We start from the raw sequence: 17,743 nt of genomic DNA on the forward strand, positions 1-17,743 counted from the left end.
GTTTTAGAAATCTCCACAACGTACCTGTCTTGGTGTCTCTGTTCACATGCTTATTTCTAATTGGAGAGGTTAACTTTCGCAAATGAAATTAATCCTTTTCTCTTTCTGCAGCTGTTGATGAAGCTGTGCGGGTAATTACCGGAGGCCTACCTGAAATAGCTGTGGAAGGCAATGGACCTGTGGAAAACAACGCTGTGCTCAACAAGGCTATTAAGAGGCCACACGAGGATTCTGACGACGATGAGGAGAAAGGATCTGTAGTTCCCCCTGTACATGACATTTACAGAGCACGACAGCAAAAGCGAATCCGATGAAACGAGTCTGGAGTTCTGCTGTGACAGACAAAGACTTGCATTGAGTCCATCAGTCTCTTAAAAGTCAGGCATTTAAAAGGGACAACTGCAAACAAAAGTAAATCTTGAAAATGGTTTTGTTACTGTGGTGCCTCTTTTCTCCTATGGTTCCTGATCCGAAAACAGCCAGAACAACCTTAGAAAGTGCTCTGAACAAGTCAAGGTTTTCAGAACCAAAAGTGCAAAATATCAAAACTGCATTTTGTTCTTCAAAGGTGTTCACATCTACCACTTGAGATCTGGTGGGTTCTCAACAGTTTTATTTTAAAAACTGGATGGCTTATACTTGTGAAGCATTTTTAATTCACATTTTCTGGAAAACAGTTGTTCTCAAGTTTGTTCATGTAGTTCCTGCCTTATTGTTCATTTTTATTTATGGCAGAATGTATGGAATTTGTTTTGTAGTTGAAAATGGAAAGAAACATTCCTTTAAAATAAAAGGATATCCATAACATCATGCCTCATTCTGGTTTTATTCAAACACAACAAGTTACTTCTTAAATGACTCAGCCACTTCAAAAGCAATGTTATTAAGACCATCACAGGAAATTGATCAGAGCATACATACTAGAATTAGCTTTTTATCCATTTTTTTTCTAGAGGATACAGTATACTTTTGCTTTTAATTCCAAACTGTTTAAAGAAGACAGCATCATAAGACAAACTCGGTAAGTATTTTCTAATGTGGATTGTCCAGGAGTACTAGCTCACACAGTCTTTTCCTGGATAACTGCATTGGTCTTCCACTTAAGGTACAAAGCTAAATGTTAATATATTAGCTACACAGTTTAACCTGGTATTATCAAACAAGCTAACAAAACCACTATATGAACTTTTGAAGCAGTTTCTATGCGTAATGTAGTTTTTTAACTTGTAACAGGCTATTCAGAACTGCACTCATTGTGCTGAGACCATAAGAATCCCTGTGGACTACAGGACATTCGAACACACAGACAATCCCACCACCAGCAGCAGACACGACACCAGTCGGTGCTCCTGTCTACTGGACTAAAAGGTGATACAGCCTATGTGTAACCATAGAACTATGTTCCCATAGAGGTAAGGTCTTGCCTTATCAGTCACAGAATTTCTTCTTTGCTTTGCCACTTAATCGTATCTCCCTTTTTCTTTTAAAGAGGATGTAGAGAAACTATTTGTTTCTCTACACTATCACTATCACTAAAAAAAACCAAAGCCACTAAGGTGATTTGCACTCATGGGCATTTATTTCTGTCTCTAGATCTTTGCTGCTGTTACAGCCCACAACACCCACCCACTCACCGAGGCACCCACTCCCACTGCCTGTACCCCCGAAGGGGAAACTGGAGCCAGCGGCAGGTACTGCACTTCTCTCTATGTGAAGCCTTAGGATCAAGCCCCTGCTGCAAGGAGAGCTGGGACATACAGCATCGAGCCTGCAGCACAGTCCGTGCTTCAATGGCAGAGTAAGCAGGAGCTGATTTGTTACAGACATCTGGACTGTGAATTCCTCAAGTGGGAGCAGCCACCTCCTGGATTGAGCAAGTACAATTTTACCTATCTATAATGCAGTCCCAGTTGTTCTACTTTTCAAAGGCTTTTCTAACATCATCCCCTACAGCACCTAAATTTCTGTAGTATGCATAATTCCACAGGGACCTGTGAAGGCAGCTTCTAGACAATGCTAAGATATAAAACAACAGCAGCAATGTATAACTTCTGCAACTCTCATTTAACAAAAATGAAAACAGCTTTGTCTTGGTTATACATCTCTAGCAATAATGTTTCTGTTAGTTCTTTCATTACACAGACAAATGAATTACCTTGCTGGAGCTGCAGAGCTATAGGCTGTATTTTGAGGTGGATCCTCCACTAATAACAAAGTACAGTAAGCAGATGCAGCGATCTCGAAGACCTCTGTAGTATCCTGTGCTGATTCAGACAATGATGTAGTCCTCACCAAAAACCTACTCAGAACTTACTTTTCTGGCTAACCAAACCTACTCATTTTTGAGTTATCAAAGAAAGAGTCAAAAGACAGATCACATTTTACTATCCGAATAACTTTAGCCAAAAGAAAAATAACTTGACTGAGCTACTGATCTCTTACAGGGCTTTGGTGTGGTTTTTCCCTTGGGGAACAGGGTTTGTAATGAATGAGAAAAGATTTGGTTTATAGTTGCATAGGCTAACATGGAATAAAAGATCTTACTTAACCCACCTTCCTCCAAACTCAAAGTCAGTGCAGCTGTATCCACACTGACAAAGGAAAACTAGAAAGGGAACATCAGCACTGATTCATGCTCAGGTGCTTCCTTCTAGAAGTTCTATTATTTTGATTGATAAAATGAACCTGGATGTGAGCAATAAAAGCCCTCGTTTATTTATTTTACATAACTTGTTGGTTTCATGGCTTTTAAGACAGCAGCACATTCTCTTTTGGCTAGTCTAGTAGTACTTGGGACACTTACTGTTTCCAGCTATGAACGTGGCTTTCATGAAATCATCAGATTTTGATGACTGTAGCACAGCACAGTGCTCAGCCAGAGGAAAATTTCAAATGTACTTCCCTCCTGGCTGAGTTTGAAATCTCAGTAAGGCTGTAAGGTCATTAAGCTCCACTGTGAATGCTCCTCTGTACAACATGTAGCTAACTCAATTCAAGACCTGCAACTATTTTAGGTTTCAAGAACACCTCTACAAAGTGAAAAAAAAAATCTCCTACTGAAAATATTCCCTGTATGTTCAAGCTATCAGTAAATCATTCACTTCTCACAGTGCATCAAGATCACTTATACTTCCGATAGTGCTCTGCACTTCCAGGATAGTTTTGAAGATATGGTTGAAAATGCAACCATCTCCAGTTGTAGTTTTAAAAACACAAGTAAAATTTTCAGCCAAAAGTGTCACATGCTTGAAGTCTGCCCTCAGAAAATGACAGTCCCTTGAAAATGAGTATTTCACATAAAAAGGAGTAAACTGCTAGCAAAAAAAGAAAAAAAGGTAAGAAATGCCACTTTTATCAAAACATTTTATCTCTGCCCTTCTGAAGTCTTTACAAGAGATAAATACAGCTGCAATCTATAAGATTGCCACCTTTGGAAGTACTGTACATAGCAGAGGACAGTTACCCAATAACCAGAAAATTTACTACAAAAATATATTATGTCTTGTGTAACATCTGCAGGTAAACAGCAAAAAAATGCTATTAAAAATGCAGTAAAATGCAGAAAAAACTAGTAGCCTACCACACTAACCATAATGTTACAATAAAGTGCTGTTTGGCTTTGATTTTTGCCTCTTAAAAATTTCTCTTATCCAGAATTTTACCTTTCTTCTTTGAAGTAAGATTTATTTATTAAGCCAAATCACCCCATAGCTAATCTGCTCTGGATTAATTAAACTAAATTCACAGTAAATTAGAGTAAAACACCCTAAAATGAGCCACTTACTTAAATACAATTTTGGTTCTTAAACTTGTCCTACCTAGCACCAGCTGAAAAATTGCAGCCAGAAAACTACCAAGACATTCCCCCACCCAGGTTGCATACTTACATGAAAAATGCATGTCTCTCTCATCGTTTATTTCAGAACCCTTTTTGGATCTCAGGTATTTTCCTCATCAGTCATCACTAGTGAATTAAAAGGAACCAGTATTTACATGGGAAGCTGTTTTCCTAGACAAATATTGGTGCAAGTGTTTAAAATAGCTAACAGTACCGTACTGGTAGCATACAAACTGGTTTTAGGATTCTTCTGACTTCCCTGCAAGTTGGTATTCTTCCTTAGTCAGTATTTTGCCAAGGACTGCATCATAGTAAGGGCTGAAGACCATTTTGTTGTAGTTGACAAGACGAACATACTTCACAGCAATCTCTTCCAGCTCTTTTTGAATAGGGCCTAGTCCTCCAGGAACAGCAGGCAATGATTTCTGGTGACTAGATGCAAGGTAATTCTCCAGAAACTTTTGAATTCGAGAATCTGGAAAAATTGGACCAAGGGTTTGGTTTGTTTTCAAAAGAGAGAGTCAATCAGAAATAGTGTAATCTCGTGTAACATACAGAAAGACTGAACATAGCAAACAAGCCCTTGAGGGTTATTAAATGAGGAAACATGCATGTCATGCTACCAGCAGATGTGCAAAGACAGACAAGTGGTCACTTGAGAACAGGGTGTTTTTGTCCAAGCATACCTATTAACTTGCATATGGTGTTATCCGAATTGGCCACCGCTTGGATTTGTCCTTTAAGTACAGTCTCTCGCTCAGCTGAGAGCGGTGTGAAGCCATGCTGGGAGAGGCAGGTGTTAACTTCAGCACACACCTTCTCACCCGTGGTAGCCAAAGATTCCTTCAGGTTAAAGGAGCTGGAGAATGTGGAGCAGAGGATTTAGTTGCCTTTTTTTCCCCACCTTTAGAAAATAAACTATAAAAATACTTTTTTTACAGGTGGATATTTTATTATTGGATAAAAAAATATCCAATTACAGTTGCCTTATTTATCAAGTGTAATGGAAGAAGTGTAATCCAGATAAACCCAGAACTATAAAGAATAATATATATATATGTGTATATATATATATGAAAAATAAAGTTGAGATATAAAACCAGGAGGTAGAATAGACAGCATTAAAGATTTCCAGCGTGAACAATCCACACAAATAAGAGCTGACCTTCTGCCCTCACAGACAGTTCTAATGCAAAAACCAATCATCAACCCATAATGTCTACAGCAATCATTCTGTATCTGCAAGGATCTTACTGTACCACACTGAAGTTTTTGAGTGAGCCTGGCACAAAGGGTGAACATGGTTAGCTGCTGGTGCTCTCATGTGCCAACAAGGCATCAAGGAAAACACTCTGAATAAAGGAGCACTTAGAGGTCACAAAAGAACACAGCAAGAAAAGATGGTTCTGTCTGAGTAAGTGGAATAAAAACTGTCAGCCTGGTGTCATAAAAAGCCCTCATCACTTACTCTTGACATATTCTACAGCCAGAAAGAGGCTTAAGCTGATGATTTACTAGGGTGAGAACAGCTACACCAGTGCCTATGTGAGGACTATTCAGTACTCACGGCAGATGGAGCCCCGTCAGCAACACCTTGACAGTGGTTTTGATTTTTTCAGCAAATCCAGGCATATCAGCGAGTGCCGGGCCTGCTGCACTGAAGGTGACCAGAAGGACTGTCCCAGTCAAGAGGCACTGCTCCAGCTCCATCTGTATTTCCTGAAAGCGGGTCTGGTCCATTAGCACCGTCTGCAAAGAATGAGGAAGCCAGCACACAGCGAAGTCAGCACACTGGGCTGTGATGGGACACTGCAATTCCCACCTAGCCACACCAGTGACAGCAAGACAACGACACAGAAAAGAGCAGTATGTGCTCAGCAGGCAAGTAACAGGAACAAAATGAAAAGAAATAACTCCTCTTTTTCAACTAAGTAAGTTTCAATACTGAAAAAGCAGCACCTATTAGAAGAGCTACAAGAGCCCTTAATCAAGGGATGTTTTAGTATTGTACTTGTTACAAGGCTATAAATCCAAACAAGCTTCTGTTGTATCCCAGAAACATAAAAAGTAGAACAAGCAAAGAAATGCCCTTTTCTGTTAAATAACCTACTTCTGGGAAAGGCCTGTTCACATGGTCCCACTTCAGGAGGTTCAGATAGGCCTGATTTTGTACAGCAGTGGAGCACAAGGCGGAAGCTCCACCAGTGGCACCATCACTACTACAGTGGGGAGGCAACGTTTTACATCTCAGCTTGACAAGATCATCTGCTGCTTCTTGCAACCACCTTGTGACAAGGTCTAAAGAATCTGCAGAGTAGTGGGAAAAAAATCTTGTTAAGAAAATTCCTTTTCAAATTTAGGTTTCTGCACCAATGATTTCCAGATAATCCCATTAGTTACTAATACCCATTATATCAGTTACTGACATGCATTTCACTTACTGCATTAAGCAGAACATCTAAGACAATTAAAACCATGCAGCTACAGAAAATAAGAGGTGAGATGATGCCAGGTGAGATGTAGGTATTTATGCCCTACACTGTACTGAAATGAAACTAAACTGCAGTGTATGAAGTGCAGAACTGTTATTCTGGCAGATTTTGTCAAACCACAGTTTTGGGGCACAAGCTGTCATTTACCATATGAAATCTAAAACTTAATGAAAAATCTGATTTCTTCTCATGATGTACAAGCAAAAGCATGCAGTTCACTGGGAGGGCAGAGGGGAAGAAAGAAAGGAACAAAGTCGTACTTGGCCGTTTCTCAAGAAACTCCTGAAACTTCTTTCTTTCATACTCAGCAGACTGCTGCATTAATTTTGGCCTAATACTAGTGACAGTGAAGTTTGCCATATCCATTTTCATTAGGTCTAACACAGAGAAAATGGCTCTAAAGAAACAAACAGAAAAAGTTATTCAAGGCTGCAGACGTTTAAGAGGTACTATTTACAAGATTTATTACAGACTGTGTAAGGGAAGAGCAGAAATATGCATGGGGAACATTAACAGGATGCTTAACAATGTAAGAACATGGGCAGAGATGGAGCAAGCGTGTGTGTGCACATGTCTGTTCAAAGTAGGAAATAAATCTTGGTCTCCTGTAAAAATGTCTCCATGGAATTGACTTTACCAGCTTGGGGGGTGGGGGGAAGGGGGAGAGGGAAAGGGGAAGAGAAGAGGGCAGGGACTATTCAGCTGAGAACATGGGGCCAGAGCAAAAGCCTCTGGGTAGGAGAGAGAGCTCCACTTGAGGGGAGAGGATGAGCTGGTTGGGGAATAGTAACACCTTTTTCCTATGCTGCTTCTCTCCCCACCACCACCACCCTTCTGCTGTTGATACTCATTCTAATACAAACTGCCCATTCACCTGCTATCTTACAGCTTGTATGCACCCAGCATTTAAGAAAATGTCCTTCAGTGACATGCAGGAGCCAAATACTCCAATTCACCAGAACAAAGCTGGTCCTTGTTAAAGACCTCTGGAGCATCTCCCTCCTTCACACCCACAACTACATCCCTATCACTCCCTTTTCCTGCAGAGATTTGCAGGTTGCCCTGCTGGACTGGCCCTCCCTCCCCCCAGCCCCCATAAAATTATTGAAGGCACTCTCACTGTGACTAATTAATACCATTTCAGTACCTGAACAGAGGAACTATTTCATTAATATCTTTCAGCTTCTTAATTTCTTCATCTCGAGCTGGAGCACAAAGAGTCCCCATCATCCCAATAACAAACTCGACCAACTTAGCAATATCAAGGGCCCCATTTTCTGCCTCCTGTTTTATCAAATCCAGATCAAGAACTTCTGCAATCTGGTTTCTCAGTCTACTATGACCAGGCAACAAGAAAGACAGGAGATTCTGAAATGGAAAGTTTTTAACAAGTGTGTTAGTTCTACATACCAAAGACTACTACAAGGATCAAAACAATTACTGAGCCACTTTTTATTTAAACTAATTGCCCTTTACAAGTGATTTTTTTTCTTTTTTTAACCAACCATTCACCAAATGTTTCCCCTCACTCTTTATGATATTGAAGTTACTAAATGGTAAATACTTTGTAGTGCAAATACTAGTCATAACATGAAGGAAGCCTGATAAGAGGAAACTAGTTTTACTTTCCTTTTAATCCTCTTACATTGTTTTGCATTTGTTTTTACATTTAAATTTCTCCTCTGGGGTCATACAACTTATATGTGTTCACAGATAATGATACAGTAGTGAAAAAGATTAAGAAAGTCCCTCATGAAAAGCCAAACTTCAACCACTTGTGCTCATTCGTATCAATTCAGCTACTCAAATTCGGTAATTTCCCCCGATACGACATCATCTTACCTCTTTAATTTCTCCCAGTAGTTTAATTGCATGGTCATAAGTTGGTGGATCTTCCTTTAGCTGAGCTTCCAGACAGTCCCAGAAAGCTTTATGCACAATATCTCTTACTTTTTTTTCTAAGCTGTGGGTAAATACAACCAGTTAATAAACAATACTTGTCCCTGCACCACCTGACAAAGATAACCTGCAGCTCCTGAAGAACAGCAGATAATAATATGAGTATAGTGTAATAATGAATATATGCTGATCAACAGAGAAGAGATCTGTCATTTTAAGTTATGCAGAAAAGCAAGAAAAACTGGCCACAGGGTTTGGGATGGCTTATATCCTACTAAAGATTTACACACAAGCAGAAGTAACTACAAATTAAAACCTTTGCAATTATTTATCACATGCTACCCCTAAACCAAACAACGGGAAGAAGAGAGATCACAAAAATTAGTTTTGTCTTCAAAAGACCAGAGAACCAGTATTCCTGTTACTTTCAAGAGCCTCACTATGTAAATACAATTCTAAGAAGGAAAATCCATTAAGTAAACAGAAATAGTCACTTCCCTGACACAAAAACTTCTGCATTTCAATGTGTAGATACTGCAACTACTCTGAGATACAGACCCAGTCCAGTTTGTTTAAAAAAAAAATAAATGAATTCTACTGCTTCAGTACCAATTCCTAATCCAGAACACTGAAAGTTACTCCTTTTCAGCCAGCAGGCTCCTGTTCACACCAGGTTTAACTTCAACATGAAATAAGCTCACAACACACGGCAGGTTTCCAAGGCTCTGACTGTGCAGCTGAGGTTCAGGCAGCACCCAGAGGCCTTTATGCCCTGCGGCCCTATGAGGGCAACCAACACATGCTCTACTGATAGCATCTACAACTGCAAATACAGTCACAAGCTTCCTCCTCCAACCATGTGTCTACACATACATTCAAGCTGCCAGGGACTGTAAGCCTGAGACATACAAGAAAGGATGGAAGAAATAAAACACGCTAAAATCCTTCTTCTCTGAAAAATGCTTAGATCAATTTTATGGCATTGAGGCATACCAGAAAAGTTATCCACTATCACAGCACATTTTCATATGAGAAATCCATCTGAAGGAACACAGAGCAGCAGCAGACACTGAATACAACAGCACTCTCTTAACTGGGACTTTAGATGAAGCATTTATTCTCAGCCATCAGCTCCAAAGCAGAAAACCCCTGATGGAAGTTACACAAAAAGACGCTGAGACACAGAAGATAAGGCAGAGTGGGGAGAAGGAGCTATGCACACCTCAGGCATACTTTCCATACTCAAGAGAGCTCCTAGTTCATAGAGCCATATGACCTGCAAATAAGACAGCAAAGCAGGGGTCTGTCTAACAACACACAAGGCACACACTGACAGATGATGCTGAGAAGACAGATCTAATCACTACTTGAGCTCTAAAATATATATGAGTCTTCATGGACAACAGAGGTATCTAGTGTCATGTGCCAGCTCAGCTAAATATTGTTTGTCCTCAACATTTGAGGAGGCCACCATTCCATTTCCTACCAACTGAGAAGCTGAAACAAGTGAAGAACATATAGCAAAGACCCTCATCTACTCCATTCAACCCTTACTGAAAGGCAGTTCCTGCTAGGCCCATGAGGTTCAGTGTATTTGATAGCAGGAGCACATTTTCTTTGGTTGCTATTGTTTAGCAGTCCACAGCCATTAATGAAACACCAGTGGCACACTGGAAAGACAGCAACAGTCCAGGCGAGAAAGGAAGATGAGAATGTTCCCATTATTGCCTTTTCAGGCAAGGACAACTCAAGTTCCAAGCCACATCTTCATTACTGATGTTCATGAGAACCACCATCACCATATTTTTGTGGAGATGGGCATCAGACCTTTTGTCTCAGGATGACCAATTTCTATAGAGGACAAGCAATGCCAGTCTTCTAAGAGCCATCTGCAGCATATTCTTCTGCAGCACCCATAAAGGTAACGTGCTCTGGGGTCTCTGTCTCAAACACAGACACCTACAGATAACACTAGTTTCAATGTGGATCAAGTTCCTTCCATGAAATGCGTACCCACTCTCACAAATCAGCCCAGGAAACATGGTCAGCCAGATCCCTCTGTGTGTGAAAACGAAAAGACAGCACACAAAGCCTCTGTAGATAGGACTGGGTCAGCTACACTAGCCAATATGCAACCAAACATCCATGTAGCTTCTGTTTTTCCCTTCAGCAGGGGACAGAATTACTGTAGGTCAGACAGAGAAGGAAAAACTTCAAACATAAAATGAGCAAGGAGTTACCTAATAAAACATAGGAATCTCTTCCCAAGAAATCCCTGGAGAAACCAACAGAAAAAGCTAAAATGTTCATCATTTCATCTTAACTGCCACAGGTGGTGAAAGCTTCAAAAATGCTGAGAGCACCACCTGCATCTGCAGCTAGACTTGGGTATTGAGAAGACTGTGGTCCCAGACTTCTGAGACAAGGGGACACTGACAGAAATACCAGCACCCTGAGATGTGTGCCCAGTAACCCCTTTCTCACGCACACATTTCTGGGGAAGCAGAACAGCATGATTACCACCTTCTCCTTATGATACTAAGATACTAGCCAGAGCCTGTACCTGATCCACTAGGAGCTGTTCTGTAGTTCTACAAATGCAAATTTCATTTATGTATCTGTTTGGTAACAATCTTACCTGTGTTCTGGTAATTCAGCTGGCTTTATCTGGAAGTCTCCATTAACAACAATTTCGTGTGCTAATGCCATGTCGGTTACTCCCTTAGCTATTTCCATGAGCTCCTCTATTGACACAGGCCGAGGAGGGCTAGCTGCAATGTAAATGAAAGTGTCAGACAGTTACCTATAAATCTCTATGGGAAAACGTCTGCTAATACTTTTGGACCCTTTCCACTTTCTTTACAGTACAGAGGGACACTTGAAGATTCTTCTTTCCTTCCCTTCCCAGCTGGGGATGACAGAGTTTGGAGTACTACAGAAAACAAAGGAGTGAACCCCAGTTGATATTCTAGGCTCAGTATATCAATTGCTTCCAAGTTCTATCAAGACCTTTTAAAAAACAAGCCCCCAAAATCCCCACACCCAAACCCCCACTTCTTCAGGGCTGCTTAATAGTATCTTAGCATCTTCCTCCATAGTGTAGGAAGAAATCATTAAAAATACTAGTATTTTCACCCCACTATTGCCTCAGTTATTGTGCCGATGTTGCCATTTCAATGTTATATTTTTCAAAGAAGTGACTTCATCTCTAAAGCAGTCAGCAAACAAACCACCATTAACATTAAGCAATAACACCCTAGTAGCTAATTATTCTCACTACTTCCAGTGCAACAGGCACTTCTGCAGACTTTTTATTTCCTCCAGAAGCCATGGTCCAAGCAATAAGGACATCAAGACCTAGTCCCAGCACCATTGCCTAAGACCTTTTCCTTTGGCAGGCATTTGGGACTGATAAGGATGAGCAAGCAACTGCAAATTGGGCCCTGGGGCATACAAGCAAGTAGGAGTAAGCTCTAGACCTAAAAAAAAAAAAAAGTCAGTTTTCATTAGGCAGGAGACAAAGGTAGTGGCTGACTGTAGAAATCTAAAAGGTAGAAGAGGGACAGGGACAGTTTCAGAAAACTTAATATGCATTGGGAATTATGGCTCCTAATTGTTCTGGAATATACAACATCCTCCTGGGACACTAATGGCATGGTGGTAGTGCAGAAAGTGACACATAAAGGCCGAGAAGTTGCCATGGGTGTGGGCCACGCTGGTTAGGGTGTTAATCCCATCCCCACTGAAGCCAACCAAAACCTGTTGCCACTGATTCTTTGTGGTAAAGGTTCCCCCTAGCTGTGCTAGCACCAGTGAAGCAGGGTGTGGGGGTGCCCTTCAATGCCTTGCCAAATGTCAGGAGAAGCACCACAGCTCTTCCCTGGTCCAGTCTAGGTATTTGAGGAAAAGCAGAAGGTTAAAGCATTGGTGTCCTCAGGTGATGCAGACAAGAATGGAAAGGTTCGCCTCAGCTTCCACAGAAAACATGTGGTGGAGCAGGACGGGGAAAGAGCCAGAGCAGAATTGCCCTAATGGATCAATTCCTTTCCATAGTTCTTTCACTTCAACTAGAGTCCTGGCATAGGAGCAACATGCTAATTCACAAAATGGAAGAAACCAACCAGGGATCTTCATAGGCTGGGTTCACTGAGGTATGTTTTAGGCAAACTATCATGACAGCCTCATTTGCTAATCCAGTTTGACTGGACTTAAGCTAGTAACACAGAAAAGATCCTGTAAGAGTAACTGGTCCATCACTTGTCTGCCACTCGGAGCTGTTCCAAGTATATACCGTGAGGCTCCAGTGTGATATTTTTTCATTCATATCTTGCTCATTTTGTGCAGCCTTCCCAAACCCTTATTTCCTTCAACTTGCAGCTTAATCTTGCACAGTGACTCTGGAAACACAGCAAGGATTACCCCTGGATATCCTGAGAACTAGCAGGACAACAAAGTTCAGAGCTGAATGGGAGTGCTCTTGTCAGACTGCCAGATGACACCACCCTAGCAGAGGATGCACTAAAAGCTAAGCCTCTTTCATTTACCAAAGAATGCTCTTAAATCATGTTACTTCATCCTCTTAATATATCTTCTCCCTTACAAAAGGGGAGAGCTTGAGACCCACAATTATTTTGTGGTACAGTGCAGTGCAAGACTGTGCTATGTATTTTACTTTCCTGTGTTCATAGCATCTCTCCACACATACAACTCATTTCCTGTCAGGCAACCAGCAAGTCATAAGAACATAAACTCCCTCAGAACATCTCCTCTGTGTAACATGGCACTAAACTACAACACTAAATCTCAAGTAGTAATGAAGACCATTAAAAGAATAAAAGGAATGCAATAGATAAAATATTACCTGCTGAGACTCTCTATGGTAACTTGGAACTAGTTGTCTGAGCAACTCTGCCTCTTTGAATTGAATCCCTGGGACCAGAAAGCTTTCCCTTACTTTTATCTATAGATTTGCTAGAAATAATCGGTAACCATGCTGCATCCAGCTCCTCATATCGAAAGCTGAATGACAAATATGACTTAGGAATAAACTTAAAATATGCAGTCCTGCTTGACACTAGAAGTAGTACTAGGACTAAATGTACAACTTTCTGTTTGCATTAGGAGAGGGATGACAGGACATAACTTTGTTGGTAACAGCTTCTCTTGCCCTGCAGTAGAAACAGAGGCTGCTCCACCAATCCAGAAGGTTCAACTGCTAATGCAAAGCGCAGTGACAATTTAGCTAGAAGACACTGGAGTTGTGCTTATCCCTTCCATGAGTGCAGATGTGCAATGGTATACGTGGCTCAGAACAACATGGCTATTGTGTACAGTTAAGTACTAAAAATGGGGAGAAAGGTGTTGCAAAGTTTCAAAGTCTTTTTCATAAAGCAGTTCTGCTTACACTTTGGCGTATCATCTCTGTGTGATCCTAAAGCACTCTGTCGTATTGTTTGTCTGACAGACTGATCCGGGTTGTCCAAGCTCTCCTCTTGACCATCCCCCAAATCACTCGACTTTTCTTTGCTTGATGGTGGCTTGTTAGGATTCTGAGACATTTTCAGTTGGTTCTTTTCAGAAAAAGAAAAGGTGAAAAAGGGAATTAATAAGCATTTTCTGACAGGGCTGAGTGGGGAAATATCACCAGGATTTCTCTTGATTAAGAAAAAAATTAAGAATGAAAGAATTCTCATGAGGAATTACATGATGTCATTCCCATAATGGTAGGGGACCTGGACTCAATGACTCACTTCCCATCTTACACAAAACAAGATGCTTTCAATACAACTACCATTTACTTAATCTCCATTCCCACAAGTTCTCAAAAGTCTGAAACTGTTCCCTTGCCATAATGCATACAGATGAGAAAGTCATTTTCTTTCTTATCAGTGCTTATGAAATTACTGAAAAAATATTAGAAACTATTCGATTATGCCAGATATTTTTCCAATATAAAATGATAAATCTGCCTGACTGTAACATACCCCTGGACTATGGTCTGCCCCAACTGCTCATAACCTGGAAGTTTTCACTCTGAGCCATCCAAAAGCATTAAGAAGCAGGGAAAGGACAGGAGTTTACTTAATGTGAAATTCTACTCTCGTGTTTTCATTCCATGCAAAAGTAATGATTTATGCATTTTAAAAGCAAACAAATACCACACTGCAACAGTAAAGTACATAGCTATAGTATTTTAAGTATTTATTAAACATTAGATACTAAATATTTCTATTACATCACAGATACCAGCAGCGTACCCAAAGTTACACCACAAAAATGACCATTAAAAAAGCATGTCTCACTGTTCATTATCTTCGCTTATTTCACATTCAGCTTTCCCTCTGAAGGACATAATTTGCACATCTTCCCATTGAAAACCCTCCATCCTACAGGAAGCTACAGTTCAAACTTCAGTTTTACAGAAATCTGTTAGAGAGCATGCAATGTCTCTAACTGAATTAAATAACCTTTATGTTCTGTGAAGGGGGAAGTCAGGAAGAGTGTGTCTTTCAAATAAAAAAGGAAAGCTCCTGGAACGCCACCACTGTCCTCTTTCACCCAGTATCCCACCATTCCCACTTTCCAAATTGAAAGAAACAAGCTCTCAGTAAGAGAGTTAAAAATACTTGCAGCTCCAAAGACTACACTGAGGAGGATGCAGCATAAGCAAGCAACAGTGCAGAAATAAAAAGGGCAGCACAGGTTCTTTCCATTTCATAGAAGAGCTGTAATAAGTAACCCTGCTCCATCAGTGCTTAAATTGATTGCACCAATGTGATTCTAGAGAACAGCTGGAAAGCTCAGTGCACAGAAGAAATGGTTTTGTTCTACAGCAATGACTCAGGATCATCATCTTGCATGAGATACATAACAATACGCAACGTTTGTCCACAGCACCAGGTGAGCTCTACTTCAGAAAAGAAAACAGAGCATATAAAGCATGGGATGAATTACACAGGAAAACAAAGACATCAGTACAGGTGTTGTCAGAACCATATATTAGCTGCACCTCTAGCTGGAACAGTCACTGATGTCCCTGCTCCAAATGCTTGATCATCCCCTTTCACAAAGGCAGGCAAACTCAAATGGGACAAGAAAGCACTTGTCACTGTGCCATGGTTTAAATGACTGCCACTGCTGAACGCAGGACACACTGTCACTTTTTAACTAAGGCAGGGAGCTCCTCCAGATAAGTGTAACACAAGGCACCAAATCGAGCATGCAAGTGGGAAACCACTGATGTGCTCCAGGAGAAGTCAATCTCCAATCTAGCGGACAAGAGGTCTGTTACTGCAAACACTCCAGTAGCAAGATGGCAAGAAGTTCTGTTAATAAAGGAGCAGTTAACAGAAAAGATCATAGCAGCAGCTGCAATAGAAAATATAAGCCAGGGCTGACTAAACAGAGGAAGGAAATGTGTTGTTGAATTTGCCTAGAGTAAAAACATTACCATAAAACCTTCCGTACTCATGCAACCATACTGGAGGGTTGTTCCTCCTATCCATTCTCTTCCACAAAGCATCCTCCTGAAGTCAAAATCTGAAGCACAAAGATGGCTCAACTAAGACCCACTTAAGTCTTTAATGCACATAACACTTCACAGTGCCTCGCAGTTTCTAACTGCACTTTATCCTCACTGCTCTTACAAAAGTACACACCTTATTTACAGAGGGGAAATTGAGGCATGCATTAAGTTGATTAAGGACTCTCAGAAGGTAACTGACAGGAACAAGATGACAATCAGTCCCATGATTACTACTCCTGGTTTGCCCACCAGGACACCATTCCTACCATGCAGGCTATGTCCTAGAGTATCACATTCCATAAAGTGGCAGACCAAGAGCTACAGTCTCAAACCCAACAATTTAATTTAATTGCGGTTTGTTTAAGAAAAGAGTCCTGCTTCAGCTGTGGAAAGTGGGTACGAGAACTGCTGGACTGTTCTACCAAATGACTGCTCAGCAGATGATGTGAGCAGGCACACTTGTTGGCTGTTGTCTAGTCTGCAATCATTGCTCTTTTCTGCTGTTATTTGCTGGAACACATCTAGAATACATCCTCTTTCCACTGGGTAAATAAGCTTGACAATACCTGTTCCAAAAGCATGATCATCATCTCTTCTTTCACAGAAACAATTCTGACTCTTAACAGAACAAAGCCCACTGCTCGGTACTTTATTTTTAATAAAAACAGCAGTGCAAGAGAAAACCCAACAAATTCAAATTTAAACAAAATATTTCCACAGGTTGGTTTCAGCAAAAGTCCTCAAATCATCCGAGGAACACCGATATTAAACAAACTTCACGTGGAGAACACACAAGACTGAAGCAGCTCCTCCTTCACTTTTCAGTCATCTGCCTCTACTAGATCTGACAACTTCCTTACCTTAAGGCCAAGCACATGCACCCTGAAGGCCACTTTGCTTCAAGCTTGATTCCAACACTTAACTCTCTCCCCTCCTTGTATTCTCCCACCACATCACAACCTACTTTCCCTCACAATCTATCATAAGGCAAGCTGCATTTCAGCTCCTCTGTTCATTTTAGACATTCAAAGGGATCCTTGTGGACTTCTACCATTTCCCCTACCTACAGCTTGTTCCGTGTACGGCCCTCCAAGTCCCGGGCTATCGGCAGGCTCGCTCGCAAGGAAGGCACCGTCAGGAAGCTACCGCAGCAGTGTTAACCTCCCAGCCCCTCACCCTCCCCGGGCCGGGCACCAATTTTCCTGCACGACTTCCCCAGGGGCTCGGCGCTCTCCCCGCACTACCTGCTGGGGGCTGGCAGCAGCTTCACCCACAGCTGCCACACGAAAAACGGGCCCCGGCGCACAGCCGGGCGGTGCTTGCCCACACGCCGAACGGCCGCGGCACAGCAGCACCGAGGAGGCCACAGCCTCCTTCTGCCTGCACCGCATTCCAGCGAACAGGCCCCAGCAGCAGCCCCCGCCCGCGCCGAGCCCAGGGCTCTCTCCCCCTCTCCAGGCCTAACGGAGGCCCAGCGGCCTGCCCACAGCTGCCTCAGGACTGCGCTGCCACCCGAGACACGCCACGCTGCCGCCGCCACCGCGTCCTTACCGCCGCTCGGAAGAGCCGCTGCCTCCCGCTGTAACGGAGCGGGCGGGCGGCCCCACTCCCTCCTGCCGGCCGGCGCTGCTAGGCGCGGCCCCAGCGGCTGCCCAGGGCCCGGCCCGGCGGCTCCCCGCCCCTCCGCGAGGGGACGGGGCGAGCAGTCACCGCCCCTCTGTGCGTCGGTGGGGGTTACCCCTCAGCGTGGGGCAGAGGCACATGGCGTTGGGTACGGCTGCGTTGTGAGGGGAGCGAGGTGCTTGCGTCTGCCTCAGGAATCGTGACTCCTGGCAGCCACCTCTGCGCCAGCACGAGGGCTTCACGCATCTAGCCTCCAGCCAGGCTCTAGCACACGTAAGTAGATGTCTGCTCCTGGCACCTTGTCCTTTTGAGGTTAAATCCACCCAGCAACCAGGGAAAGCAGTCCCGGGTTTCTGTTGCTGTCCT

General features: G+C 42.3%; 2 protein-coding genes across 2 annotated transcripts in view; one reads left to right on the top strand and one right to left on the bottom strand.

Annotated features, from left to right (window-relative positions):
* Nucleotides 1–807, top strand: part of CSTF3 (cleavage stimulation factor subunit 3) — a 49,680-nt gene extending 48,873 nt beyond the window's left edge. The window contains exon 21 of the mRNA XM_005150608.3: nucleotides 112–807. Coding sequence (XP_005150665.2) covers nucleotides 112–314 — 203 coding nt within the window. The 3' untranslated portion in view covers nucleotides 315–807. The remainder of the gene's footprint in view (nucleotides 1–111) is intronic.
* Nucleotides 799–17,432, bottom strand: TCP11L1 (t-complex 11 like 1). Its single transcript, XM_031050276.2, has 10 exons — nucleotides 17,306–17,432; nucleotides 13,634–13,799; nucleotides 10,868–11,000; nucleotides 8,173–8,293; nucleotides 7,478–7,698; nucleotides 6,591–6,727; nucleotides 5,949–6,145; nucleotides 5,406–5,587; nucleotides 4,525–4,697; nucleotides 799–4,313 (listed from the first exon to the last, which is right to left on the bottom strand). Exons 2-10 carry the CDS (start codon nucleotides 13,785–13,787, stop codon nucleotides 4,078–4,080), a joined length of 1,554 nt encoding a protein of 517 aa, XP_030906136.1. The 5' UTR covers nucleotides 13,788–13,799; nucleotides 17,306–17,432; the 3' UTR covers nucleotides 799–4,077.
* Nucleotides 17,433–17,743: the final 311 nt, after the last annotated feature.

Source organism: Melopsittacus undulatus, chromosome 8, assembly GCF_012275295.1.
Source record: "Melopsittacus undulatus isolate bMelUnd1 chromosome 8, bMelUnd1.mat.Z, whole genome shotgun sequence".
NCBI lineage: Eukaryota > Metazoa > Chordata > Aves > Psittaciformes > Psittaculidae > Melopsittacus > Melopsittacus undulatus.